We start from the raw sequence: 27,957 nt of genomic DNA, 5'->3' as shown, positions 1-27,957 counted from the left end.
TTCTTACCATCAGCAAAAGTCATAACTGAATCTGCATGCCGTCCTTCATACATTGTTGGCCAGAAGCATCCTGTCTCGAAGTGAATGTGAATTTTGCACTCCAAGAACAACCATTGATTGATTTACCTCCATTGGAAGGGTTGTTGTAAGAGTAGACAACCACTGTCGCAGCACCACCATCAATCTTGATTTCATTGGTGTTATCAAACTGAGAACAGTCTTTACCTTGAAAGTTCATTGTACCCTCATAAATACCATTTCCTAGATCAGTGACAGTGTTTCCCCAAGAAACGGAAGCTGCGGGGTAACCATGATTATATGGTGTAAGAGAACATGATGAAACCTGTGTAGAACAACTATTACGTTTTTCTAATTCGTTATCGGTGTCTGCATTCGAGATTCCAATGTTAGAAATCAGCGTAGTAACCAGCAGACCGATATTACTAAGTCTCATGATGTAATGATATACTAGACAATCGCTTACTCTATGAGACTTACTTGTCAAAAGAATTTGACAGAATAGCTTACAAGCCTTTCAAAAAGAACGGACAAAAGTGCAGGGAACCTAAGGGTTTTATCTTTAGTCTCAAAAGGTCTACGGTGCTTGCTCATCCCACTCTTGGCTAACACCGTGTCGGATATTTTGTAGAAAAAAAGAAGAGATCAGCTGTAAATCATTCAACGAATAATTACGGCGCCCGGGGCTGGAATATCCAGTCACATAATTTTGAATCAGTTCGTTCTGGGCTACTGCATAAATATATTGAATGGCATTATTCTACAATTCTGAAACGAAAAAAATGCTCATCTTTTCTAACGGGGAAAATAAACTGTCATTGGTTATTCCTGCTGAAGCAAATCGTTTTTGGCGGTTTTCCATTCAAAAGCCTTTAATATAACATACATATGCATTGCAGATTAAACTTCCCTGCACGCGGGTTAAACTTATAAACTGCAAGGTGTACATATATATATAGAAAAAGCAATGCTGCAGCTTAAGCACCTGCGCTCCTTGTATTTGTATGTATGTGCGCGTATCCTGCAGAAAATTGTTCTTACCGGAAATTCATCTGCATTTTTGAGTGGCATACCTTGTGGTCTTCTTAATAAAGCGAAGGCGATTTACATATGTTCCTTTAGCATATTACTGACAAGTTTATTAATGGCATCTCCTTAGTTCTGAATAGCCGACTAGTATTGGCTTACTCCTTCTGCCTGTTATCAACCTACCTCAGTTTACAGCGAAAAACAGGACTAATCCGGTTTTTGATACTAATGGTATGCGGGCTGCCTTGGTCAAAACATGTATTACCTGAAAACACACTGTCGTAATCTAGTACTACGTCAAAAGTTTTTGCCGAACCAACTTGGAGCTGTTGACTATTATCAATATTGTCGAAAAAATTAGCAGTTCACTTTTTCAGCTTGTCTTGGCTCATTGGAAAAGTCCGTTACTAACTAGTCTCGGTAATTCAAACTATTGTACCATTTCCATTTTTCATCTCTAACTTCTATATCTTATTTGAAATTGTCGAAAAAAATAGATTCCAATTTGGCCGGTCACCTTGCGGCGCAATGTTGAAAAGGTAAACAATAATTTGTTTCCGGATTTCAATTGACTGTACGACATATCGTTTCTATGCTCCATCCTACGAAACTTTTTACAGAGAGAGAGTGACTAGAGAGTAATAGTTAAAATAGGCAGGCTTTGGAACTCTTAACCTTTCCTCAGGTCTTGGCAAAATGGCAAAATGTGCTTGTATACAAAAAGTGTTTTCAAAACAGTACGTCCTCTCTTGTAACAGAACAGACACTGGTTCAGCCTTGTGAGCAGAATCCAATGAGTGTTGTGACAGAGCCGGCGAATGCAAGCCCCATTCACTCTTACTGTCGTTGACTCTATTATACTCCCCTGACTTATGTTGTTCTTGTTGTGACAAATGTTTTCTTTCGTTGCCGTAGTTACAACATCTTATTTTTGGGTAAATATTTACAAGCCGAAGAGCATTAGCTTGATCCAAACAAAACAAATTAGTGCCGTTTTCGAAATATTGTGTTTAGATGTATACACTCCAAATTGCGCCCCTTCTTAGTTTTTTTTTCTCTCCCGCCCCCCGCTTTCAAGGATTTGTCTATTATAAGAAGTTGAGACCGTCATCATGCAGGAATACAGTATTCTACCGTTAATGCCATAGTGCATAAAAATATTCGCGCAGGGAAATCGAAAAAAAAAGCGTACCGATGAACTCTGCGCCATATTTCGCTGCAGTGATTGCTGCAGATGTAAATCCACAGGAGGCAACTGGGGCTTGAATATAAAATCAGCCAACTGCAAAATCCGATAGCCTCATTTCTTGGTTATGTGATGTAATGAAATGAGAGACTGATCTCTAAATCAGTATTCTTGGATCGAAAAAGTGAGTTCGTAGTTATCGTAAATAAATTTCAAATTCTTTACGATTCTGCTCTAAACCCGTACCTACCGACTCACGGGTATTCCATGACAGTCAGGTAACAGAGTACAATAACCTACACAATCGATGTTACTATAGCTCTCTCCTCAACTTCGGGGAACAGGCTGAGGAAATAAACAAAACGCATCAAACGGGTGTTAAAACATCATAGAAGTACCTCGATGGGCTGCGACAGGTCTTGATGTTGTAATTTGAGGGTGTAGTACATGTTCTGCACAACTTTCATCAAAGATGTAGGAAGAATTAGCTCAGTTTATAAGCTAGAACTTCGATACCCTATAGAGGAGTATTTACTTATTGGGCGGATGTAATTTTAAAGTAAAAGAACTATCTTGGTAATTTTTAAAATATTTACTTCTCAGAAATTTTTCAATATTAGATGTTCAAAACAATCATTCTGAAAATATCATTCTCATTTTAAAACAAAGTCACGTGACTTGGTCACGTGAAATTTAAAGCTATTATGGCGAGAAAGGTAAAAAAGTACAGCGAGCTTTAAAGTTTTAATGTTTATGTACAAACTTTATAAAAACATCAATATTTACCAAAAACCTTTCGCCTCAATTAAGCTCCTCAACAACCCAATCAGATGACTTTTCTATCTCACTAGTGTCGTGTCCTATAACGACACGGCTTTTGGAGGAGCTCTCTGAAAAGTATCTATCACCAGCTTCCAATACATCGTCCAATGAACAGTCTAGAAGATCAATTCTACGCTCCTGTTTCAAATCATCATCAATGTCGTAATTGAAAAGGCTCATGCCATCATCTCTAACACTTTTTGGTGCTTCAATACGTTGAAAGATGGTGAGTTTTGCTTGTTCTAAATCTTCTTCAGTTATCTGGTTCTTTCTTATGTTGCTGGATGTAGCAGAAACAGCTTGGTCAAAAATATTCATTGTATTTAACGGTTTAGGATCTCTGTACGAATAGAAAGAAAATAAGCCATTTAACGAGTCTAAACTGGCCCCCGCACCATACGCACCACCTTTCTCACGGATTTCACCATGTAAGTAACGAAATGTCAATAGCTGGGACAATATCTGGAGAGATGCAGACTCTTTCGAGCTGTATGAAGGAGCACATAACGCAGTTGACGAGAAACTGACGTGTGAAGGAATTTTTATGAACTGGTTTTTCAAAATTACACCTGATGGAACCTCAAACTCATAAGGTTTTTTTTCAAAGGAACCCATAAAATTCAGCTGATCGTTGAACTTTAAAACTTGGGATTCCTGAGCCCTGATGACATCTTTTGAGGTTGTCACACTATATTGCAACCCTGAACCGCTCAGCAAAATCTCTTTGATTTTTTCTAACTTTGGGACTACATTTTCAGCCAAACTGCCTTCAGTCTCAAAAACTGCAAGCTCATTCATGAATTTTATGCTGTGAATTCCACCCAGTAACTCTTGTATATTACCGACAGGTGAAACCTTAGAGGAAGCGGCGGATCGTGCATAGCTGTGACCACCACTTACGATATCACTCAAACTGTCTGCTGTAGAAGATTTGATCAATGTGCTCAACTTGGAAATGTTCTTGAAGTTTGTGTCAAGTAGAATCTGTTGCCATAATGACAGCATTTTACCGAATTCTGAGTCCAAACATACACTACTCAAACTGAACTTAAGGTATACCTCATTAGTATCATACGGGGATGCATGAGTGAAAAAACTTGAAGATAATCCTCCTGTGGTTAGTTTTATTTCATCTTCAAGGTCTGCCATTGTTTTGCTGTTTGTACCAAGGTTAGTTAGGCAACTCGAAAACAAGGGTAGATAACTGATTAAATCTTGATTCAACTCCGACGCTTTTATGCACTTAAGACCGCGAAAGTAAGACAAACCATTGGTTTTGGGCGAAAGCCTTGACTGAATTGGGATACCTTGCTCATACTTGTTGTTTATTCTCAAAAATGGTACTTCCCTAGATATATCACTCACATTAACAGTTGGCAAACACGACAAATCCTCTTTCTCTTCTTGTTTCTCAAGTAGCTTGATGCCTCTATTGTAAACCACCTCTCTATCCTCTTCTGTGAGCTTTTCCACCTTGGATTTGAGCCTTTCCTTCTCTTCCTGTGCAACAAGTTTAGAAAAGTTTTCATCTGGTTTCATGGTGTACTTAAAGTATGGCTTTGTTAAAAAATGCTTTTCTATGAGGTCCTTGAATATAAAGTCGCCTCTTTTACTGTAATCGTCCTTAAATTTCAGCACAATATCATCCCATTTCAATGAATTGATTGGATCAACATTGCTAACCCAATTCGAAACCAAAGAACTCAAAACATTCAAACCAAAAGAGGCATTTTCGACTTTTCTACTTAACTCAAGTTGATGAATGAGGGCCTTGATTTTAATGTCAGAGAAACCCTCTTCCTTCACCTTCTGCAAGATCGCAATGACTTTTTCTTCGAGCTTGTCTGAATTTTCTTTAATTAAACCATTTAACCCAACCGTAAAAAAGTTGGAAGCAGTGATAGAATCGGCGCCAGAGTTCACTGAAAAATCAGTTCCCAAACCTGTTTCAATTAATCCTTGGTATAATGGAGAAGAATGCCCATCTGTGAGTAGCGAAGATACCATTTTCAATAGAAATGTTTCGTAAATTTCAGTCGGGGAACCAGCTTTCCATGTTAAAGATGTCTTGTATTGTGCATTTGGAGGTAACATCGGGTCAAGTGGACCTTTCACGACAAGATCTACATTTTCTGTGTAGTCAACTGGCTGTCTTAAAACATTGTGCGATACTCTCTTTCCGAAAGGAACAAAGGCATCGTCAAGTTTTTTAAGATGATCATTCAAGGGAATATTACCATATGTGAAGGTTCTCGAATTCGAGGGGTGATAGCATGCTGAGTGAAAATCGATTAAGTCTCCATGGTCAAGTTTTGTTATTTGAGAAGGATCACCCCCTGAGTTATGCAAAGAGGGATAAATCGATTCTTGAAACTTTATCCAAAAGTAGTAAGATGAATCAGAGACTTGTCCTTTCATCTCATTGTAAACAACACCTTTGAAAACAAGAGGAGAAAATTTGTCTTTTGTGACTTCATTTTCCAATCTCCAACCCTCCTGATAAAAGTCTTCAGATGTCAATAGCGGATGCAAGGTGGCGTCCAAATAAATATCCATCAAGTTGTTAAAATCTTTAACATTGGTAGTGGCGAAAGGATAAAAAGTATAATCATGGCCTGTCATCGCATTCATGAAGTTGGACAAGCTCCTGTTCAACATCTTGAAAAAGGGATCTCTTACTGGGTATTTTTCCGAGCCACATAGGGTCGTATGTTCTAAGATGTGAGGCAAACCAGTATCGTTTGGGGTGTTTGTCTTGAAAATGATACCGAAAACATTATTGTCGTCAGGACGATCAATATGAAGATGTTTTGATCCCGTTTTTTCGTGCTCTAATGCGACAGCTACCAGATTAAATTCTGGTATGTGCTCTGCCCTTTGGACAGTATATCCATGTATGTTGGAACCGACAGAGTACTTTTTAAGTATTCTGGAGTCTGCCTTTGTGGTAAAGCTTCGAGAAAAACTCAGGCTTGCTTTTTTTGATAAAAATCTTAGCATAGCTTGTCCTGTCCCTCTTAGTACTATATCACCTTCTATAATCTAACTTGGGGCGGTCACGGCAGCAGACCTGTGGTAGAGCCGAATAAGACTTCCATCACTAACACCGCCGCTGAGAAGAGTACAGTGGGCGTCATTAGCGCTTCGGACGATCGATCCAACGGGCCTGTCAGAAATGCAATCGCGCGGACGGTCCTTTTCCTTTCCTTCCGCTTAATTAGTTTGGCAAATGTGTGTTGAAGCCTACGCCTATAGAGTTAAGCCTGATAGTATATGCTCGTTTGCGACATTCTTTGGAGTGATTGTCCCCCTGAGTTGTAAAGTTTGTTGAACTAAAACACCATTGGTGCAATTGTTGAATTAGAAGCACCAAAATGAGACTGGCATTCGGACTTTACTTCTTGCTTTACTCGTTTCTGGCAGTAAGCACGGTTTCAGCCCAAAAGATAAAGCTAACAGGCAAAGCTGCCGAATACTGTACAGGAATGTACAGCAGAATTGATTGGGGAGGACCAACAGAGCCCTTCATTAAAGTGGACTTGAATTCGTTTGATTCGACAAACCCTGCCACCGGAAATGCTTCAATTTCCTTGATCATTTTTGAATACAAAGATATCGACCAGTTAGGTGTTACGGACGCAGAGGGCCATAGAAGATACATATGTGAAGAAAAACTTGTTAACGAGGGTCTTTGTACTTCCGACCAGTTGTACCAGTTCATTGTGGAAGATAATATTACAACTTACGCTAGTGTGAAGACTGCAGTGTTGACCGATTTGGGTACTAACGACTTTAGTTATCTTGTTTCCGAGACGGGTTATTACTGTATTGCAGCATTTAACCCTCCATATTCCGGTGGCTTGAATAACTTTGACATGACGGTGAACTTTCACAATGCATTTGGTAATCTACCTGCCTCAGAAATTCCTTTATTGTCGTTGTACGGTTTATTAGCTGTGGTTTATGCAGTTTGCTTGTGCATATATCTATTTCCGGTATTTAGGCATAGGTCAGAACTCTTATTATTACAGAAATACTTGGCGGGCTTCTTTGTTTTCTTGACTATCGAAGATATCTTGACATGGTCTTTGTACGATGTGCAAAACAATAACAAGAAATACCCTTTACCAGGCGGAGTTCAATTTTACATCGTTTTCATTAGTATCTTGAATGCCTTTAAGATTTCGTTCTCATTGTTCATATTATTGATTATCTCACTAGGCTATGGTGTTGTTTATCCAAAATTACCCAGAAGATTGATGAATTTCTGTAAGATTGCCTGCAGTATACATTTCCTTTTTTCTGTCGGATTCGCATGGCTATCATATTATACAACTCAATCTCAGCCGACAGCATCTACAACTGATACATCGAAAGCGTCTGATACTTTTGACTCGGACTCCTGGATTATCCTCTTAATAACCATCCCCTTAGCTTGTATTTTCATGGGTTTATATTTTTGGATTCTATCATCATTGAGAAAAACTACACAAACCCTTGCAGAAAATAAACAGATTGTCAAGCTAAAGATGTACCAGAAGTTGTTCAAATTAATATTTGGTTCATTGCTATTACTTGTCTTTGCATTTATTGTTTCAAGTATCATTGTGTTCAACGACAACTTGACAGAATCAATTGAAAGGTTCTGGAAATTTGATGACGTTTTGACAACATTCTGGCCAGCATGTATTTATTTTATTGTTTTCACAGGGATTGCTATAATTTGGAGGCCAACGGACACTTCATATCTTTTAGCTGCCTCGACACAAGTCCCAACTTCTGCAGGAAATGCTATTCCTACCGCTGATACCGTCGACTTAGAGCAGTACGACAACGATTTTGAGTTTGATGACCTAAGAAGTCTAGAAAGTAATATAAATCCATTCGAAACTAGAGAAAATCACAATATTACACAGAGTGCTACGGAGAACCCATTTGATGATTCTAATCAACTTCAAGATCCATTTGATGATGGGCAACATGATTTGGATGAGCAACTGAAGCAGGAGAAAGAAAAGCTCAAATCATCTGGTAATACTGACAACTTTGAGTTAGAAGATGAAACCGACGATGAAGCCCAAAACCAAGGCAGTGATTTTGAGAGCAATCCAAAGACTAAGAGCAATTAGAAGTATTAGGTGAGAAAAAAATAGTTCTCTTCCTTGCTTAATTTTTACTCCTGCAGGCTCAAATTTGGTTTCATGGCCTTTTTTTTGGTAGCCCATCGCTGGGTCTCTTCTGGCCAACCTCTCCAGATTCATTCTTGTTGTATATTTTTACTATGTGACGTATGCAATAGTTTACGATTTATAGCCGGCTCGCTATTTTTATAGGTTATAAGGTATCTCCTATTTATAGATTTGTTTGTTAGTTCTACTTCTCCTACAAACGACCAGAAATCAATCCCCAAAAAAGATGAGAAAAGACTAGAAAATGTAGATTAGATTTAAACTTTATTAAATCTTACTATATAGTATTCAGTTGTCCTAAGCTCTGTTTCTATCAGCAGTTCTAGGCTTTGCTCTTATGATATTGTCGACTCTCAAAAGTACCTCTGCTGCCTCGGAAGCAGATGAGACAACGGCATACTTCAACTTGTAACTTTCAACAATACCAAGTTCTCTCATATCATCTATATCACCTTTGTTCAAGTCCAGACCAGAGGTTATCAGTCCGTTATATATCGAGGATCTTAATCTTGTAATCAATTCACTGGAGTCGTAACCTGCGTTATCCGCCAAAATTGTTGGGAGTTGTCTTAATGCTCTAGCAAAGGCTTCAATTGCAAGGGACTTCTTGCCTGATTCATTTTGTGCCGCCTGATCAACAGCTTTAGACATGTTCATTTCTGAACACCCGCCGCCTAGTACGGTTCTTGTCTCAACAGTCGTCTGAGACAACACCGACAATGCGTCATGTAAAGATCTTTCAGATTCGTCTAGCAATTGTTCTGTAGCACCTCTGAGAATTATTGTACATGCTTGGCCCTTAGCAACGCCAGAGAATTTTGTCATTACGTCCTCCCCAATAATGATTTCTTCAATCGTGTCGCAATGTCCAAGTTTAACGTTGGAAGGATCATCGAAGGTTGAGACAACTTCACCACCTGTGACCAAGGCTAATCTCTCGACACCATCGAAATCCGCATGTTCGATTGAGTTTATTCCAGCATCTGTGAACAATTGTTCCGGCCAATCGTAAATCAATTGTCTGTTCACAAAACAGTTGATGCTGAACTTCTTGATTTTTTCAACCTTCTCCTTCATTTTCTCTCTTTCAGCCTTCTCCAGTTCAGCCAATTTGCTTGTGGAATCCACCTTGAACTTAGCGCCAAAAATCTTCACCTTGTCGGTATCCATAGAGGTGTTAGCAATCAGTATCTTGGCATTCTTGATCTTTTTCGGTTGACCAACACCGAACCGTTTATCTAGAATGAATCCTTCATCAAGAAACGAGTCGGACAACCTCCCACCCACCTTCTTTATAATCTGGATGTGGTCCAAGTTGGTGGACCCCTTCAACCTCAAAATCGCGTCCACCGCCAACTTGGCGAAATACTCCTTGTCCTGCGACAACACCTTCGAGGAGAGCGTGGTCTTGGCAATGTTCAACAGATCCTCCCTGAATTTCTCATCATTTGCAGAATTGTCGACAGCCAGCGCCTCCAACTGCTCAAGCGCAGTTTTGGATGCAATCCGGTACCCTTCGATGATGGTCTGAGGGTGTATCTTTTGGTCCACCAGTTTCTCCGCCTCTCTGAGCAATTCCGACGAAAGCACGGTGACAGACGTCGTTCCGTCTCCAACCTCGTCGTCCTGGACCTTGGCGATGTTGACCAAAACCTTGGCAGCAGGGTTGTCAAACGGGATCGACTTCAATATGGTGGCACCATCGTTCGTCACCATCGACTCGCCTGTCGACGCCGAGGTCAACAACTTGTCCATACCCTTTGGTCCTAGCGTCGATTTGACCAAATCCCCAACGGCAATGGCCCCCACGAAAGACGAGAGTCTCGCGTTCTCTGCTCTCTCCTCTGTCACTTGATCTCCAAAAATATTCACAGACATTTTCCTGCTTCTCTAGTGACCTGACAAACTGTGTGTTTCAAGCCCTTATGTCTCATCTCCTCTGTCTTCCTGATGGCGTTGCCGAAATATTCAGAGCCAGATTTCATTTTCAGCTCTTTTTTCATTGCGTTTCTCTCCAGCGTGGCTGAAATTCCCTGGCCGCCGTCGATCGGCGCAAAAGCTTTCGGAGCTCTTTTGGACCGAGCAAGCTGGAGACGGGCTACCTGGCTGGCTGCTGTGCTGGACGTGTCAGTAATGGCCATACCAGCGTGTCTGTGTCTCGAACAGTCCCCCGCAAAAGCTTGCCCTGCCAGGCCAATAGAAACAGTCCTTTTGGCGATCAGGCCTTTTTTTTTCACCCCCACTTTAACCGTACAAAAAAACCATTGGTGTATGATAGAATTAAAGGACGTGGAGTGCGACTGAGTTTTCACTAGGAAAAATTTGGGCCCCTTCTTCCGGAAGTCGGACCAGCAAAAGACTATTGGATCGGCCGGGTCGGGCTCTGTGTAGACGTTACTGCAGCAAAGTGGTAGCTATCTGCGATTGTGAAGACAATTGATTCGATAAGCAAGGAAACGGTTCTTGGGTCCAAACGGTACATAGAACACGGATCAGCCAGTGCAAGTACACGGCCAAAGCAGAGAGGTAAATAACGAAGACCAGATAGTGTGCAGAGGAGCCAGAGAACTACAAGAACTCAGAGAGCGCAGCGGTCCATAGGCATCACACAAACAGTTGAATCGTGGCGTTAAGAAAACAAGCGAAACGAAGTCACGCTGCAAACACGCCTAACTCTTTACAGTTGCCATAGATAGAAGCGACGGAAGCTACATCAGCAGCAGCAGCAGCGTCATTTCCTGTAGCTCAGACCAAATACTATTCCAGTTCCCGTTTACGAGATGTTCCCCGACGAATCCGCGGAAGATAAGCGGAAAAGACACGAGCAGATATTCAAGTCGATAGATAAGAATGGAAGAGGCACGGTTTCGTTTGCCGAGTTCCAGAGAGCCATGATGGAGGAGAACCACCCGTTGAAGGACTCTCCGGTGGCCATGGCAGAAATATTCCAGTCATTTTCCGAGGGCACAGAGAGAAGCCACTTCTGGAGCCGACGCAAAGACATCGATTTCAACAAGTTCAACGAGTACTTGATGACGGCCGAGGCGCAGATCGAGAGAGGCTTTTTGAACGTCGACAAGGACCACGACGGTTTGATCAAGCCAGTGGACGTGTCGAACTACTTGACAAACATCGGATGCAAGCCAAAGCCGGAAGAAATAGCCAAGTTCTTCAGCAACATAGACATAGACAAGAAAGGTTACGTTACGTACGCGGCGTTCAGAGACAGCCTTCTGTTCATGCCAAGAATCGACGGATCGAGGATCCGTACGGCGTACAAATTTTTCAACGACGATTTAGACTATCTATCTTCGGAAGGAGATGTCACTGTGGGTGACAACATATTGAATAGTGTGGGTTATTTCTTGGCAGGCGGGCTCTCAGGTGTCGTCTCCAGAACATGCACCGCACCCTTGGATAGAATCAAGGTCTTTTTAATTGCAAGAACCGACCTCTCGTCAACTCTTTTGAAAAACAAGGCCGAGCTCAGGCACCACATCGAGGAGCTGAGACACAAGAAAATACCTCCCCAAAAGATCGAGTCTCCGCTGGTAAGGGCCATCAAAACTCTCTATAAACAGGGCGGCCTCAAAGCATTCTATGTTGGTAATGGTTTAAACGTGATTAAGGTCTTCCCGGAAAGCGCTATGAAGTTCGGCTCGTTCGAAGCCACGAAAAAGATCATGTGCCAGCTGGAAGGGGTCGACGACGAGAAAAAGCTCTCCAAGTTTTCCACCTACTTGAGCGGAGGTATTGGAGGTGTTCTCGCACAAACGACGGTCTATCCGATTGACACCCTCAAGTACAGACTCCAATGTGCATCACTAGATTCGAAAATCAAAGGTGTCAATCTCCTTTTTAGAACCGCCTCTGACTTATACAAGGAGGGCGGTATACGCGTGTTCTACCGGGGATTGCTGGTCGGTTTGAGCGGGATGTTCCCGTATGCTGCATTAGATTTGGGCACTTTCACCACTGTGAAAAAGTGGTACATTAAGAACCAGTCGCTTAAGCTAAATTGTCCCGTGGATGACGTGCATTTGCCGAACTATATTGTCCTTACGATCGGGGCCTCTTCTGGTACTTTCGGCGCTACCATGGTTTATCCAATTAACCTTTTGAGAACAAGACTGCAGGCGCAGGGGACATATGCGCATCCATACACGTACACGGGTTTCCTTGACGTTCTGGGACAGACCGTACAGCGGGAAGGTGTGCAGGGTCTATTCAAAGGATTGGTCCCGAATTTAGCCAAGGTTATTCCTGCCGTCTCCATAAGCTATTTGATGTATGAGAACTTAAAGGTTTTGTTCCGCCTTGACGAAAAGAAATGAGCCATGACGTTTCGCATGCCGTTTCGCATGCCGTCCCGCATGTTGTTGTTGTTTTGCATGCAACTCCGCGTGCCATGCCTTTGTGCATACTGTCTTGCATACCGTCTTCCATGCCATGCCACTGGCATGCTATTGGTATCCATTCTGCATGCCATTCTGCATGCCACGCCGCATGCAATGTCATCCAGTATGCCATCCGGCAATCGTCCGGTATGTCCAGCCGCCTCCTCCCTCTTGCATAGATCCGTTATATAAATAAAACTTTAAAATATCCTTACTTTCGTTACTTTTCGACATTTGCACGATTTGTTACGTATATAGTCTGAAAGCATGCGAAGTATGCGAAGTATGCGACGTATGCGAAGAATGCGAAGGATTCGAAGGTAGACGTACATACATGGATCTGTTCTGCACGCAGATGCAGATGCAGATGCAGACGCAGACGCAGACGCAGACGCAGACGCAGACGCAGATGCAGACGCAGACGCAGCCGTATCTGCAACATATCCGCAGACGCATATACAAAAGCTTGCATCGTGCATGAGAACCTTCCAAATCCCACTAATATTTGATGACGATCCCTCAGGGGCTATTCTGCGTGTGTGCAACCGGTGGGCAACTGCCAACGCAGAGGGGTTACACAGCCCGGTGCTAGAACCCCTGCGGAAATTTTCTTAGGCGCATCTGCGGTTCCTGTTGTTGCGTCGATGCGCCCCGCGATATAATTCGGCAAAGGCCGCCACTGCGGAGAGTGGAGCCAAAGCGCACATTTCCAGGAATGGCAAAGACGCTGTCGAGCGGAAAGTCGCATACAAAGCTTTCAAGTTTTGCCCCCTGTTATTTTCCCACAGATGGGGGGAGCCGGTGTCTTTTTTTTACGAAAGGAGGTAGATCTTTCGATAGCAACTCAACACCCGTCCTAAAATGTTTTCTAGACCCATCGTCCATACCGCCAGATCGTCCTTGAGATCTTCCCTGCTGGGTTCCCAGCATGTCGCCGCCCTCAGACGTGTTGCTGCTGGTGCTGCTCCAAGAGCTGCTGCTGTCAATGCCGGCAACCGGGCTAGCTTTTTTTCTACTTCGGTGAGCACGAAGAACGAGGCCAAAACACAATTGCATGAGGTCCTCTCCCAGGAGTTGAAGTTCGAAGAGAGCGACGCCTTCGGCTTGGACGAGTCCTTCAAAACATACTTGAATGAAAACAATATCGAAATCGTGAAGACCGACGGCAAGGTTTTGGCCGAGCTTGTCAAAAAGACTCCTACTGAAAACATCCACATCTACTTCGATATTTTGCGGATCTCCCAGACCTCGTACCAATTGAAGCAGATGCAGGAGCAGGTCGAGAACTCCGAGTATCTGGAGGACGAGATTGCAGACATTGCCTTTGCCGACGTCAACGTCGTTATTGTCAAGGACAAAAAGGCCACGGGTTTTGACTTGTCCTTGTCGTTGATCGACTCCTCGTTCTCCGTCTCTGCCATCACCAACTTTGAGGACGCCAAGCTCGCCTTGGACGAGTCTCCAGAGGCTTCTGCCGTCAGAGACTTGAAATACTCCGGTCCGGAATTTAACAACCTCGCCGAGGAGTTACAAGAAGCCATCAACCAGTACTTGAATTCCAGAGGAATTGACAATGCCTTGGCCGACTTCATTCTTGCCTACTCTGGCGTAAAGGAGAACAACGAGTACCTCGACTGGTTAGACAGCTTGAAGAAGTTCACCGCTTAATTGCGTAATGTTGCGCCCCCAACTCTGGTCTACACCGTTATACGGCATTTGTGCTGTATCTTTATAGCACTACGTAAGCCTACGTCTACAGTTAGTCTATACATTCATCTAAATCCTGTTTATAACTTTTCATTTCACAATCTTCCCATTCATGGCAAACCTGTCTACTTTGAAATGAATTAGCCTCGCTTACTCACGTGACTTTTGACACCTTCAACATATCACGTGATTTACCTGATAAACCAGAGTCTCTTTTTTTGGGGAAAAAGCAGTCACACCTTCCTCATTGGGAATTCTAGACACGCACTGCTATGGCGGACCATCCGTCGAGTACCACTGGCCCTTTCGGCGAGGGCAGTGAATAGTGGTCAAATTTCACGACTTCAACAAATTGGTGACGAACTGATTGGAAACAAGCCTTAGAAAGAGGAGGGCACTTTCGGCTTCAAGAAACTACATACAAAACAACCATGTCTGACGCACTTGTTTCATACGCAGCTTTGATCCTAGCTGATGCTGAAAAGGAAATCTCATCCGAAAACTTACAATCTGTCTTGACTGCAGCTGGTGCTTCTGTTGACTCCATTTGGACTTCAGTTTTCGCCAAGGCCTTGGAAGGCAAGGACTTGAAGGACATCTTGTTCTCCATGGCTGCTGCTGCTCCAGCTGCAGGTGCTGCAGGTGCTGCTTCCGGTGCTGCTGCAGGTGCTTCTGAGGAAGCCGCTGCTGCTGCTGAAGAAGAAGAAAAGGAAGAATCCGACGATGACATGGGTTTCGGTTTGTTCGATTAAACGTGCTTGGTCCAGAAAATTAGCCCCGATTGGGACAGCCATCACACCTCATACATACAAAACGTACGAATGATTGCGAAATCGATAAATAACCATTGTCATGAAGTATTAGATTGGAAACAGTGCCTAATACCATCACTATCATTACCATAATCACATCTCCTCTTCGAAGTTTTTTATATTCTAATATAATAGATTTTCATGTTAATGCTCTTTTCTTAACAATTAATAAAATCATTCTCCGTACTCGACTCTGAAGACGGTAAAAACTAAAGACTGGACATCAGGAGACGTTCCTCCCCTGTAGCGTATAATGATCGACTGATTGATTCATCGATTATTGGAATAAATAAATAATAAGTATAGAAGGAAAAACTATATGGGGAACATACTTTTTACAGAACTATTTTAATTTCTTTTCTGGCTTATCGTAACCTGCGACTTCGTAGAGGAAACCTTTGAAGAATTCGTAGACCGGGAAGACCACACATTGACCAGAGGCGACTCTGATAACTCTAGGGATGATACCCTTGTAGAAGGCGGTGACACCGGACTCCTTGATCAAGTTTTTACCGATTCTCAAACCTCTGCTCAAGTTGGATTCGTTGGAAATACCAGTTTCCTTTTGCATTCTGGTCTTGATGGTATCTAAAGGATTGTTGCAGAATGGACCGATTGCACCAGAGATGAAACCAATGACGGCGGTTTGATAAGTTGGCAAAACTTCGGTGTTTTGGGAGTCTTGCAAACGGGACTTCAAGAAGGAGTATGTTGTGAAGTTGGCACCTTGGTTGATTGCTTGTCTACCAGCAGTCAAAGCAACACCTCTCCATAAAGTCTTCAAACCTTCTTCCTTGACAATCAAAACGGCGGCTTGAGGAGCGTTAGTGTACTTTGGCTTGGCCAAGGGATCTCTCAAGGAGTTGTGCTGTGCTTGCATTCTGATCTTGACGACCTCCATAGGGTTGACGACAATACACGCCTCGGTCACACCGGCCATGACACCGGACAAGAAGGTGAATGGGCCGGAGATGTTACCCTTTTCGTCGGTGAACAGAGATCTGTAGAAACCGTAGGAGGAGAATCTGATGGCCATCTTAGGAACGATACCGATACAGACGGCACTCAACCCCTTGTAGAGAGCAAAGAAGCCTTCTTGGGCAAAAATGTTGTAACCGGTGGCAAACAATCCGGGAGCTTTAACCCCGGCGGTGGTAGCCTTCTTGTAGAGCTGCATTCTGACCTTGATGGTGTCCAAAGGATGGCAACATAGGGCCTCGAACAAACCGGCGGTACCGCCGGCAATCAAGTCGATGACGGTGCTCTTTGGTCTTTGGTTGGATTTCTGGGATGCGGAAGACATTGTGTGTGTTTATAGCAGAATATGGTGGGAGGGGGAGGGAAAGAATTGAACTGTGAATGCAGTGGTGATTGAGTAGTAAAGTTGGGGAAGGGGGCGCTGACTGCTGCTGAGACGCCAATTAGGTTTGCTGGTGTGTGTGTTGTACTGTTATTGCTGCTGGAGAAATAACAATGCTGATTTATAGAAATACAGGAATATAGTGAGTAAAGATGAGAACTGAATTAAGATTTATCTGCACCAGATAGATAGTAATAGAACCTGACACTCGTGAGGGAGGAATAACACACAGACACGTCCGCAGCCTGCCCGAAGCTGAGTCACTCAACGTCGAAACCTTTTTTCCCCAGACGGGAATACGAATCCTATTTATACAACGTCGGCCCCGCGTGTCGCCCGCACTCCCACGACGCCGTCCCCTCTCGCTGCCGCCGCCTTTTCCCACCGCCCGCGGCCTGTTTGCTGCTTCTCACGCCCTGTGCTGGAGCAACGGGCCGGCTCTTTTCCCGGCTTCAGGCCTGCCCCCTCTGGGGCCGACTGTCCTGGTCCGTGCCTGTGTGGCCTTTGTGGCCCGTCTACACTTCAATTGCCCACTCTATTTCAATGTGTGCACACACACACCCGTGCCTCCTGTCTCGCCTTCGTCTTCGCCCTCTTACACCCACACCCCACCCACGCCCAACACCCACATCCCCGCCCCCTCCATTCCCCCGGCCCGGCGCCCCGTCTGAATCATCCCCTGCCGGCCGGACTCGCTGCCCGGCACCCCACACCAGTAGCCCTTTTCGGAAGACGGGCAACTCGCGCGCAACGGGGAAATGGAAATCTCCGGGGCACCGCGGTGACGCTGTGACGGGGGGCCGCCCCGGCTCGGAGCACGACGCACCGGGATCCGGGGATTTTGCGACGTTGCAATGCAACAAGGGGCCTCTGATTGGCGGACGCCGGCGGCGGAAGCACCGGAGAGACAGACGGAAACAGAAAAGAGGCCTGTCGAGGGTGTCTGGGGGTCGAGTGTGACGAGGGCGAGGACAAGGACGATGACGACAGACTACGGCGGGAGCAGCAATGGTGGAGGTGGAAAAATGATGAGTTAAAAAAAGTATGATAGAGTACAGACAGAGTCGGGCAAAGAGGCTAGGTCTTGCTTTCGTGGACGTAGCTGACAGCCTCGATGCTGGAGGTCTCGATGTCGCCGTCGAGCACGTGTGGGTGCTCGCTGGCATGACGCTCTGTGTAGTTCATTGGGTGGTCAGGGATCCTGAACCGCACGAGGTGCTTGAGGACAAACATGAGCGAGTGTCTCCCCTGGTAGAGCGGCAACACGATGATGTAGATGGCAGCAAGCACGACCCAGATGAGGCACACAACAATGAAGGCAACAAAGGAAGACTTGCTGAAGTCCTTCTTCACCCCGAAAAGCACACACGCAACCATGACGTACACCAGAAGGAGGATGAAAAAATTCACGGCAATCGAGAAGATCGACTGTTTCTTCAACACCTTCTTATCCTTCTCGCTCACGTGTATTGCCTCCTCCTCCTCCTGGTCGTAGTCGTCCGCCATCTTGATGTCCTTGCCCAAAAGGTTCAAGTCGAACGGATGCGTGTCCGGCTTGAGCAGGCTGATGATGACAATGTAGATGGGTGCGCTGAACAAGGCCGCAATGTTCCCGATGAACGTGGCTTTCGACACCATCAACGTGTCCTTGTTCACAATGTGCCCCCCATACACGTACGTGCTACCTACCCAACACCCGATACCAGTCAGCGTGCCCAGGGGAGCGCCGATGAGCAACGACAGTTTTGTCATCTTGGGCCAGAATAACATCATCGTCACTGCAAACACCTCCGGCGACAAGATGATCCCAATAAAGCTCAACAACCATCCAACCGTGACCCCGATGTAGTTGAAGACAACGGAAAGCACCGCCATTAACATACTGAACGAGAAGACAGCCAAATGCGAGATCCTCACCAATTCCTTCCCGCTGGCGTCCGGCTTGATGTAGATCCGGTACACGTCATAGGTGGCAACAGACGAGAATGCAATCAACTCAGCGGAAGACGCAGATGTCACTGACATGAATAACATCAATAACCCAGCAGCAGCGCCGCTCGTGCCGAAAATCATGTACATCCCGTAAATGACAGGCATCCCGGAGTCGATTTCTGCTGCAGAAAGTGGGTTCGGATAGGTGACAAACGAAGGGTTGAGCAACAACGCCCGGCACGCCAAACCCGCAGACGAGCCCAAGCTCATCGGAATCACCCACCAGCAGAGTCCCCCCATTAGGTATCCTTGAAAGACACTTTTGGCGTCTGAGGCAATTGCACGCTGGGAGTAGCCAGGATCACCAAACACTGAGCTCAACCCACCCAACATGACCGACCATGTCAAGAAAAGCATCTCGGAGTCGTGGAAAGACAAGTAACTCTGGCCAGAGGCGCTTGGAAATACCTCTTCAACTTCCTTCAATAGGTCATACATCTTCGATGGCGATCCGATCAATGAGGATGTACAGTAGACTGTATAAGAAGTGACAATCAAAATGATGTAGATGATCACCGTGTGGATCCAGTCGGAAATAAATGTTGCCTTCAATCCACCTAGGGCAGTATAGGCCATGACACCCAATGGGAGAAGAAAACTTGCGGCAACAACATGCATCCCGGTGGCCGCAGCAAACCCCTGCGATCCTCCCAACAAGAGCAACGACGAAATCAAGACATTTGTACAAATGCAGTAGCACAGGTAGACCCAGTGACCAGCAGTTCCGAATCTTATTGCAAAACACTCTGAAACTGTATGTGCAGTTGGCGCCTTCAGCTTTATCTGGATAGCCAAAAACAGAAATAGTGTAATTTGAACAGTACCCCCGACACCGTATAGGAAACCGCCAGAAATTCCGTGTGTATAACTCCAAGCCCCTGACGAGAGTAGCGTTGCGGGCCATGTCCATGCAGAAACCGTCGATGAAGCAATCAACCCCGAATTCACATTTCTCGACGCGGTGGAAAACCTTTCTGAGTTCTGCACTTGTCCCATGAACCTTGAAAGAATCCTGGTCAAGATTGCCATCAAGAGCGCAAAGGCTGCACCAATGCCTACGGCAAATCCATAACCATACCCTTGACTTAATATTGGTTGGAAGTCTGCCATTGTGTCAATTACCGTTGCGTTTTACTAATAAATGTTTTCTCTCTGAAACGAAAAGCCAGAAAAGTCAAAAGTTTGTTTCAAACAGGCTAAAGACAAAGTAAAAATAAAGGGGAAGGCTGTTTAGTATATAAGCAGTGCACTAGGTTTGTGGAAGCATGACAGGAATCCGTAAACGATCTATCCTTCGGCAAAAGTATGCGTCTCACCTGTAGGGAAAGATAAGACGCATCTGCAAGCCTTAGTTACACAACAAGCACGGTTTGATCAAGCATCAAGCCATTAGACTTTTCCCACCGTGCTACGGCTTGCATTGCCTGGGAAAAGAAGAAGGGAAATAGGTGAAATCTTGCCTTCTATTGTCATACAATTTCGGATGATCATCTATCGCTCGCCGAGAGCGGCAAGGGCTATCGCCCAGGCGAACCTCCTTCCCAATGCGGTAACTCGACACCCCAGGGGTAGTCCCGATAAGCCATACAAACCTTCCGACCTCGTGTAACTTCCAGCGTGTTTTTTATCGCCCTTCGCAAAACTTCTATCGGGGAACTGCTCCCGCCACTCCAACAAGGTGCCCTTCGGCTAGATTTATCGGCCAAAGAGGTGTTGGAATGTGGCTCCATCATGCGGTCAAAGTTGGGGAGCATTGCAGAGGTGCAATTCGGATGACGATGCGTCCATTGGGTGCACAATATACCTTGCTTACCAGCATTCAGATAAAGATAACGGATTAAGCAGACAATGGAATAAGCTTTAGCTGCTAGGCTAATCTGGGGAGAAACAAGCACGCTTGCCTAGGATTTAAGTACCAGTTAGGAAATTGCCTCGACTAAAGATAACGGGCCGCTAAGGGGCTAGAAAAAAAGGTGCAATCTGCCGCTTCGAGTATCTTATCGGGCTTGAAACTCTGGCAAGAATTTTGTGATTCTTGCTGGTTTGATTTGCAGGAGGGTTTATTTGACTACAGAGTTATTTGTCTTAACTTTCTTATTAGTACTGTCTTCAAACAGAGCCCTTACAAATGAAGATTTTGCATTGAACACCCCAAACCAGTGCCAATAGAAAACTACCATGGTTGAATCTTGGAAGTCAATTGTTGAAAAAAAAAGGGCAGCACTTGCAAGTGCTATTCCCAAAGAATGGGTAAAGCCCGAACTAAAAGAGGACATGATATCCAAAGGTTTTGTCAAGACTAGAGACTACCTTGACACGATTTTGCCAAAGGAGGAGATCGAGATTACCAGCAAGACAATCCCCGAGCTTTCCAAGTTGATCTCTACAAATGAACTTTCTGCGGTGCAAGTGACTAAGGCGTTTACCCATAGGGCAATGCTGGCACACCAGATTCTAGGATGCTGTTCGGAAATTTTTGTGGATCAAGCATTGAAAAGGGCCGCTGAGTTGGATGAGACTTTCAAGGAGACAGGGAAAACAGTCGGGGCTTTGCATGGTATTCCCATTTCTTTGAAAGATCAAGTTGATCTCGCTCAAATTCCGTCATCAATTGGGTATGTCTCCCTGGCAAACCAAAAGAAAACGCAAAATGCGTTGTTAGCCGACAAGCTGCTGGAACAAGGTGCCGTTTTCTTTGCCAAGACATGTGTTCCAATGGCGATGATGGCCCCAGAAACCGCCTCAAACTTGTATCCCTATAACTACAGTGCGGCAAACATCAACCTCTCCTCAGGCGGTTCGTCCGGAGGTGAAGGTTCATTGATTGCTGCTGGAGGTGCAAGAGCAGGATTTGGTACCGATATCGGGGGAAGTATCCGAATCCCGGCTACTTACAACGGATTGTTTGCAATCAAGCCTAGTGTGGGCAGAGTCAGTTATCTTAGAGTGTCTAACTCGTATGAGGCGCAGGAGAGCATTCCGTCGGTGATTGGGCCACTGGCTCAGACCTTGGAAGAAGTAGAGTTTATGATGGAGACTGTTGTTGGGGCTAAGTGCTGGCTTGACGACCCAAAAGTGCTGCCTCTTGAGTGGCGCAAATACGTCATCCCCGATAAGGTGAAGATCGGAGTGTGGTTTGACAGCGGAGACGTCGAGCCAATGCCTGCAATAACGAGGGTTTTAGGCGAGTTATTTGAGGACCTCTCACAGGCCCCAGGCGTGGAGGTCGTCAAGGTGCAATGGCCAGACCATTCACGGTTGATCAAAGCTTTGTTCAACGTCTTTGGGGCTGATGGCGGCAAGGAAATCCTAGACGAGTGCAAGAAGTCGGGCGAGCCGGTGCACGACCTGCTTGACTACTTGGTTGGCTCGAAGAGCCCCCAGCCTGCGTTGGACATCAACGGGTGGTGGAACCTCTGCCAGGAGGTTTACAGAATCAAGCAGATCTATCTCCATTTCTGGAAAGACAACGGGCTCGACGCAATCGTGGCACCCGTGATGGCCAGCACCTCCGTCCTCCCCTACAGCAGCGTGTGTCTCGACTACACCGGTGTGTGCAACCTTTGCGACTGCTCCGCGGTCGTGCTTCCGCTGGGCACTGTCGATCAAAAGCTTGACGTTCTCCACCCGAGAGAGAGTCGTTCCGAGCTCGAGGCTAAGATCCGGGGCCAGTACGACCCGAAGACCTTTGACGGCATGCCCGTGTGTCTCCAGCTCATCACAAGAAAGACTGAGGAGGAGAAGGGTCTCGCTCTCTCCCAGCTAGTCAAGACATCCAGCAGGTTCTACACCTAGTGGTCCGTGCTTTCCTATGTACTTTCCAAACCTCTATCTACCTATTTATCCACCTTTTTATCTACTCTTCACCCATCTATTGTCTCAGACATGTTACTCCACGTGACTCCCCCTGGCGCGTGAGGCAAGGAACAAGGGGCCCGGAACAAGCAGGAGCTAGCGAAGAAAAAGAACATCTGCCGGTGGGGGGTGCTAAATGGCGGGCTATCTCCAACAGGATCATCAGCTTATGGCGAAGCCGTGGTGAGAGAAAAGGGCCAGGACGAGACCGGACAGAAGAGCAGCAGCCAGCTAGTAGGAGCGGAACACAGAGCACAGAGCAGGTAGACAGCGGCACCTAGCAACGACGGCCTCCAGCGAAAGCACATTGTCCATGTTCCACGAGAGGTGAATCCCTTGTACAGAATGACCGATCCAAGCATACGTCTACGAAATGCAATTAAGGAGGACAACTACTTCATCGCCTCGAGACTCTTGAAGCGCTTTCCAGGACTCCTCGACAACATCGACCCGTCAAATGGCTGGTCCAACCTCCACTACTCCGCCTACCACAATAACTACCAGATCTCAGAACTGCTTCTGAAGGGCATCCACAACCGGTTTGTGTCGACAAGCATAAGATTCGCCGAGCAGGACAGTCCGGCGAAGCCCAAGAGCAGCGCCATGTACAGCCAGATCACAGATGAAGACGAGATCAAGCTCACGTTCGAGAAACAGACCGTGCTGCACGTGGCCTGCCTCGGCGACGCAGCGGCGACCTTGAACTTGCTCCTGTCATACTTCAACGTCTGCTTGGACCAGCGAGATATGAAAGGCGACACGCCCTCCCACATCTGCTGCACCCAGGGCTTTTCCGACTGTCTCTCGATTTTGCTCGAGAAGGGCGCCTACCCGAACATACAGGACAACAACGGTGACACCTTGCTCCACAAAGCTTTTCAGTACTCGAACATCAAGTGCCTCGAGTTGCTGATCAAGTACAACGCAGACGACCAATTGCTCAACAACGTTGGCTGGAAACCTGTGGACGTGGCATTCAACACAGACATCATACAAGAGTACAAGACACTCAAGTCCGGCTCAGTGAACCGAGTACCCACAGACACAGTCTTGGTTGCAAAGACGCCGCAAACTAAGTACGCTCCCGTCAAAGTCACACAGAATAACGTCAGCAGCATATCATTCATTCCCTCTAACCACAACTCATCAACGGCAAACTATCCACCAAGAATAAGCTTACCTTCAATCCAACCAAGGAAGTATTCTTTATCGTCAATGCTTTCGGATGAGTATGTGGACAGATTCGACCCGCATGATGATACTCGTTCTTCATCTTCGTCAAAAAACTCAAGGACATCCTCTCCAACAGGCACTTCCAGTCCTCATCTGTTCATGCCACGCAAGACGCCGCAAGCTGGGACTAATGAGTCAAATCACCAAGTAACCAACAAAAGATACCCACAACCCCCCGCCATCTCTTCATCAATATCTAGTAACGGACAAGGCTCCACAGTTTCATCGCCACGGCGCTCCAATGCAAGCAATAACTCTATGCAAGAGTCTCCCACTTCTAAAAGGTCGTCTCTTTCTACAAGAACCTTCCGTTCGAACTCTCAGTTATCTGAAGTTTCTCCTTTAAAAGGAGAACATCCACAATTGGTACAACAGTCAACAGGATCTTCTGCCATAAAATCTGGATCCTCCACACCTAGACACAGCTTCCAAGGTGGATATCGCTCGAACTCGTCGTATCCTGTACCATTACAGGTTGAAGAGGCTTCGTCGAAATTGCACGATTTGAAATTGAAAAATGTTGATCGTCTGAAGCTAGATACGAAATTAGGTAATATAATAAACAACACTTCACAGGAAAATCTAGTGACATCCCCTGCAACCTCGCAGCACCACGGTGGCTCTTCAGCAACGGACAGCAACGATAATAAAAGTACATCTCTCGATCTCAGCAAAAGAAGCAAGATTTTAAGTATACCGATTTTGAGTTCGAGGGGACGACATAATACTTAGTTTACTCAGAAGCTACTTTCCGATGCTAGCATCAATCTTTGGGTTTGTATAATTTAGCAAAGTTTTTCTTTTTTTAAATCAAACTATGTAGATATAATATAGTTAGTAAAGGTATCAATTATATACTACGATCATCTTTGCAATTTACCATGTTTTCTCGAGTTGTGAATTGATCAGTGTCTATTAATTTTTTTGAATCGCTTCAATTATTCTTTTTATCATTAGCATTGGCATTATCAATCAAACTCTGACTGTCACCATCAGTACCATAATCATCGAAGTTTTGGTTTACACCACCGATACTGTCAGTGGCAGCCTTTTCCCCAGCAACATTAGGTCCAACAACACTTTCACCATCCCGGTCCAATGATGCACTGATCCAATCTTTAAAGGCATCACTTAATGAAGAGTACGCTTCAAAATTGTTAATAACTCTTATAAAATTTTCCACATAGTCGTGGTCAATGGAATGATCTTCCTCCGTTATTTCATTTTTATTAGCGTCTTTCTTCTTATCGGAAGCAAGTCTTTCTTTCGCTTCTGCAAACTCGAAATTCTGCTTTAACGAATCAGTTATGAACTGTTCTGAAATGTATAGTTTTTCATCCGTATTCATACCTGCATCAACAGGACTTGACTCATCCACTCCCTTGAGTAGTTTGACTTGCATAGTATTATAACTGTGACAATGGTCACACTTGTGTCCCAAATAATGGAAAGGAACCCGACTCATACCTCGACAATCCACACACTTCACCTCTGCCATCCAATTCCCCATCTCATCAGGCATTTGACTCTGTTTTATCTCAAAGTCTCTCATTCGAAATTGTAATTCCATATTCACAATGGTCTTTGAACATGTAGGACATTTATAGGAATGAAGGGTATGTTGACCGTAACATTTTTCATGAATAGGATGTCCACAGCTCATGAAAACAACCTTGGCGTTTGAATTGAACATGAACTCATCACATATTGGACAGTTGGACTTTGTAGAGTTTTCAATACACACATGATTTTTCTGAAGCTCAATTGAGATGCAAGCATTGCATGAATCGCAATGGAAGTAGTCCTGGTTTAAACCCAAACCAAGGCGACATATTCCACATTTGTCGCAATGATAGATATTTTTTAAAGGGTCATTGTCAAACAGCTTGCATTTATCACAGTAGTACTTGCTCAGTTCTTTGTTGCACTCAATGCAATACTGCTGGGGGTGCTGTGGGGTAAAGCAAAACATGCAAAGAATGTGCTTCACCTTCTTCCTCTCTAACTGATGGGATGGGTTCACTGCATCATGGCAAAACCTACACGTATACCACCTGTGACACGTAGAACATTCCGCTTTACAATTTCTCTGATAATGCTCACAACCCAAAATATCATCCTCGAGACTATAATATGTAGGCTGTCTATCTTTTGCTGTCAGAACCACTTCATCATCTTCCATATCGTCCTCGTCCTCGTCCTCGTCCTCATCCTCGTCATCATGATAGTTACCAGCATAACATATATTACCTTCTTTGTTTGAAATTTTCGACTGTGCTCTAAGATGCTTCTGTTTTTCTATATAGGACCGTGACATCAACTTTTGTATTAATAATCTCTGTAAGATCGGTTGAATTTCAAGACTCAAAATTTCCCTGATTCTATGACGCAAAAACATTTGGTCCTGAAATTGATCAAAGTTTAAACAAGTCAAATACTCATACTTTTCGAGCTCTCTCAAACCGCTGTTTTTTTCGTTGCGATCAGCTACGCCTTTACCCGTTGGAGAATCAACTGCCTTGGCATAAGAGCTATTTTGTTCATCTCGTATTTTCTCGATGTAATCCTCTACCGGATGATCGATATTGATATTGACTATACCCGTTAGCGATTCGCTAACCTCAGAGTACAAATTCTTCAAGTCCGACGTTCTTTTATTTATCAGATCTCCGATCAATTCCTTGATGTTACTGCTTGAGGAATTGTCCATGCTTACGGATTGGACCCAATAATCGTTGATTTTCTTGGACATGGATGAGGGAAAAGGTAGATCAATTTTTGGCATCATGAATTTTGGTATCGTCACCCCTATCCGCTCCAACGAAACCGTCAAGGAATCATCAGAGTCCACATCCGAACATGTATCTTTAATGATCTCATCATCTCCATTTTTCTTGGTTTTGTTCTCTAGTGTGCAAAGCTCTGATTGCTTCCCCATAATGTATCGTCTTTCGGAAAGACAACACCCCTTTGCTCCAAAAATGTAAGGATCAAGCCTTGGGCACGGTGACCTTGACTCGGAGGTGCTGGCCAAAGCCATCTTCATCTATCACATTGTTGGGCAGGTTGTGCCACTCAGGATCGGTGAGAGACAGGCTGAACAAAAAATTTGGACGATCGACGGCAAATTCTACGGACCATCATCAAAAGGGGGCTAGAGTTAACGGGAAGAGACATAGGGGCTCATGAAACAGCATAATGCAGTGTTCATGAGGACGCCAACCGGCATGGGCAAATACTGCTACAGAATGTGGAATAGAAACTCCGTTGCAGGTGTAGAAGAGCCCATCATGGCAACTTTTCCCAGGCAAAAGTAAAATTTCGACGCTAGGCAGTGACTTTTCTCATGTAGGCAGCTGATCGCTAACATAAAGTTTACTTATTAGGCTGGAGGGTATATCAGCTTTGGGCCGCCAATATCTTCTCTTTTGACACAACAAAATCTCAACGTGGTAGACAACCGGAGCACAGCTGCTAGCTCAACGGATTAATCTTGACATTAGGAAAAATGGCATTTGGCGACTACCTTAAGATATCGGGATTTCTTGCCGATATGAAATCCAGAAACCTCAGGTATGTATCAATTGTTCCTAGTCTAGCCCGATAATTCATACTAACATCAACTCACTTATTTTGTATCATCATGCAGTCTTTATGGACAGTGGATTGGTATTGGAAGCATATTCCTTTCGCTTGCACTTGGAATTGCAAACCTTTTCCATATAAATCTTGTTTTCATTTTCGGGATCATTGCCATTGTGCAAGCCCCTGTTTTGGCATTGGTGGAGATTCCATTCTTGTTAAAGATCTTCCGTATCCCAGACTCAATTATCTCTTTCATTCAACAATTGGACACCAACCCGAACCGTGCGGCATTCTACACAGTCATGGCGGTGCTCCAGTGGTTGAGTTTGACATGTATGGCCACATCCTTACTTACATTGGCTATATTGTTCACCGTGAATATTTTCCTATATGGGGGTGCTGCAATAATGAAACAGGACTTTCATAAAAGTAATGTTGTTGCCACTGTTCAGGTAAGTGAAACTCCGTCAGAAGCACAGATAAGAAACGTCTTATAAAAGATGTCATTTTCTAATTTCTGTATTTTCTTGGTCCTTTTTGTTTAGTTTTCCTTTACCTACATAATTACTATGTATCGATATATTACAATAGTATACTGCAAAAACTATTTTCCAAATATTTTTAGTCAATTTATATATTACTTGCATTCAACGAATGAAAGATGCAAATCTGTGTGTCGATGGATATACATAACACATATCTTGGGGGTGTGATTGCCTAATAATAACATCAAATTCTAATAAAACACAAGTTGGAAGAAAAACAAACTAGA

The 27,957-nt window shown here is 44.6% G+C and overlaps 12 protein-coding genes across 12 annotated transcripts in view; 6 read left to right on the top strand and 6 right to left on the bottom strand.

Annotated features, from left to right (window-relative positions):
• The window catches only part of PICMEDRAFT_101487 (hypothetical protein), a 4,085-nt gene extending 3,366 nt beyond the window's left edge, over nucleotides 1-719 (bottom strand). The window contains exon 1 of the mRNA XM_019159637.1: nucleotides 143-719. Coding sequence (XP_019020539.1) covers nucleotides 143-454 — 312 coding nt within the window. The 5' untranslated portion in view covers nucleotides 455-719. The remainder of the gene's footprint in view (nucleotides 1-142) is intronic.
• A 2,241-nt stretch (nucleotides 720-2,960) lies between these two features.
• PICMEDRAFT_14885 (hypothetical protein) lies at nucleotides 2,961-6,111 on the bottom strand. Its single transcript, XM_019160581.1, has one exon. It carries the CDS (start codon nucleotides 6,053-6,055, stop codon nucleotides 3,035-3,037), a length of 3,021 nt encoding a protein of 1,006 aa, XP_019020538.1. The 5' UTR covers nucleotides 6,056-6,111; the 3' UTR covers nucleotides 2,961-3,034.
• A 241-nt stretch (nucleotides 6,112-6,352) lies between these two features.
• On the top strand, nucleotides 6,353-8,482 carry PICMEDRAFT_14884 (hypothetical protein). The gene has a single exon (XM_019160580.1). It carries the CDS (start codon nucleotides 6,430-6,432, stop codon nucleotides 8,182-8,184), a length of 1,755 nt encoding a protein of 584 aa, XP_019020537.1. The 5' UTR covers nucleotides 6,353-6,429; the 3' UTR covers nucleotides 8,185-8,482.
• A 59-nt stretch (nucleotides 8,483-8,541) lies between these two features.
• PICMEDRAFT_57465 (hypothetical protein) lies at nucleotides 8,542-10,122 on the bottom strand (the record flags this gene model as incomplete). The annotated part of the gene is made up of 1 exon (XM_019163240.1): nucleotides 8,542-10,122. One exon carries the CDS (start codon nucleotides 10,120-10,122, stop codon nucleotides 8,542-8,544), a length of 1,581 nt encoding a protein of 526 aa, XP_019020536.1.
• A 902-nt stretch (nucleotides 10,123-11,024) lies between these two features.
• Nucleotides 11,025-12,578, top strand: PICMEDRAFT_70964 (hypothetical protein; the record flags this gene model as incomplete). The annotated part of the gene is made up of 1 exon (XM_019163785.1): nucleotides 11,025-12,578. The coding sequence occupies one exon, from the start codon at nucleotides 11,025-11,027 to the stop codon at nucleotides 12,576-12,578; it is 1,554 nt and encodes a 517-aa protein (XP_019020535.1).
• A 924-nt stretch (nucleotides 12,579-13,502) lies between these two features.
• Nucleotides 13,503-14,309, top strand: PICMEDRAFT_9892 (hypothetical protein; the record flags this gene model as incomplete). The annotated part of the gene is made up of 1 exon (XM_019165139.1): nucleotides 13,503-14,309. One exon carries the CDS (start codon nucleotides 13,503-13,505, stop codon nucleotides 14,307-14,309), a length of 807 nt encoding a protein of 268 aa, XP_019020534.1.
• Nucleotides 14,310-14,779: 470 nt separating this feature from the next.
• PICMEDRAFT_28911 (hypothetical protein) lies at nucleotides 14,780-15,100 on the top strand (the record flags this gene model as incomplete). Its single annotated transcript, XM_019162564.1, has 1 exon — nucleotides 14,780-15,100. The coding sequence occupies one exon, from the start codon at nucleotides 14,780-14,782 to the stop codon at nucleotides 15,098-15,100; it is 321 nt and encodes a 106-aa protein (XP_019020533.1).
• Nucleotides 15,101-15,503: 403 nt separating this feature from the next.
• Nucleotides 15,504-16,463, bottom strand: PICMEDRAFT_70961 (hypothetical protein; the record flags this gene model as incomplete). The annotated part of the gene is made up of 1 exon (XM_019163784.1): nucleotides 15,504-16,463. One exon carries the CDS (start codon nucleotides 16,461-16,463, stop codon nucleotides 15,504-15,506), a length of 960 nt encoding a protein of 319 aa, XP_019020532.1.
• A 696-nt stretch (nucleotides 16,464-17,159) lies between these two features.
• PICMEDRAFT_14881 (hypothetical protein) lies at nucleotides 17,160-19,681 on the bottom strand. The gene has a single exon (XM_019160579.1). The coding sequence runs from the start codon at nucleotides 19,620-19,622 to the stop codon at nucleotides 17,598-17,600; it is 2,025 nt and encodes a 674-aa protein (XP_019020531.1). The 5' UTR covers nucleotides 19,623-19,681; the 3' UTR covers nucleotides 17,160-17,597.
• A 1,009-nt stretch (nucleotides 19,682-20,690) lies between these two features.
• PICMEDRAFT_70959 (hypothetical protein) lies at nucleotides 20,691-24,332 on the top strand (the record flags this gene model as incomplete). The annotated part of the gene is made up of 2 exons (XM_019163783.1): nucleotides 20,691-22,306; nucleotides 22,649-24,332. The coding sequence occupies 2 exons, from the start codon at nucleotides 20,691-20,693 to the stop codon at nucleotides 24,330-24,332; spliced, it is 3,300 nt and encodes a 1,099-aa protein (XP_019020530.1).
• A 105-nt stretch (nucleotides 24,333-24,437) lies between these two features.
• Nucleotides 24,438-26,550, bottom strand: PICMEDRAFT_14879 (hypothetical protein). The gene has a single exon (XM_019160578.1). The coding sequence runs from the start codon at nucleotides 26,536-26,538 to the stop codon at nucleotides 24,535-24,537; it is 2,004 nt and encodes a 667-aa protein (XP_019020529.1). The 5' UTR covers nucleotides 26,539-26,550; the 3' UTR covers nucleotides 24,438-24,534.
• A 449-nt stretch (nucleotides 26,551-26,999) lies between these two features.
• Nucleotides 27,000-27,789, top strand: PICMEDRAFT_14877 (hypothetical protein). The gene is made up of 2 exons (XM_019160577.1): nucleotides 27,000-27,173; nucleotides 27,250-27,789. Exons 1-2 carry the CDS (start codon nucleotides 27,109-27,111, stop codon nucleotides 27,680-27,682), a joined length of 498 nt encoding a protein of 165 aa, XP_019020528.1. The 5' UTR covers nucleotides 27,000-27,108; the 3' UTR covers nucleotides 27,683-27,789.
• Nucleotides 27,790-27,957: the final 168 nt, after the last annotated feature.

Source organism: Pichia membranifaciens (genome assembly GCF_001661235.1).
Source record: "Pichia membranifaciens NRRL Y-2026 unplaced genomic scaffold PICMEscaffold_1, whole genome shotgun sequence".
Lineage (NCBI taxonomy): Eukaryota > Fungi > Ascomycota > Pichiomycetes > Pichiales > Pichiaceae > Pichia > Pichia membranifaciens.
Note: the sequence above shows the minus strand (reverse complement) of the source record. Positions and strands in the feature narration are given on the sequence as shown.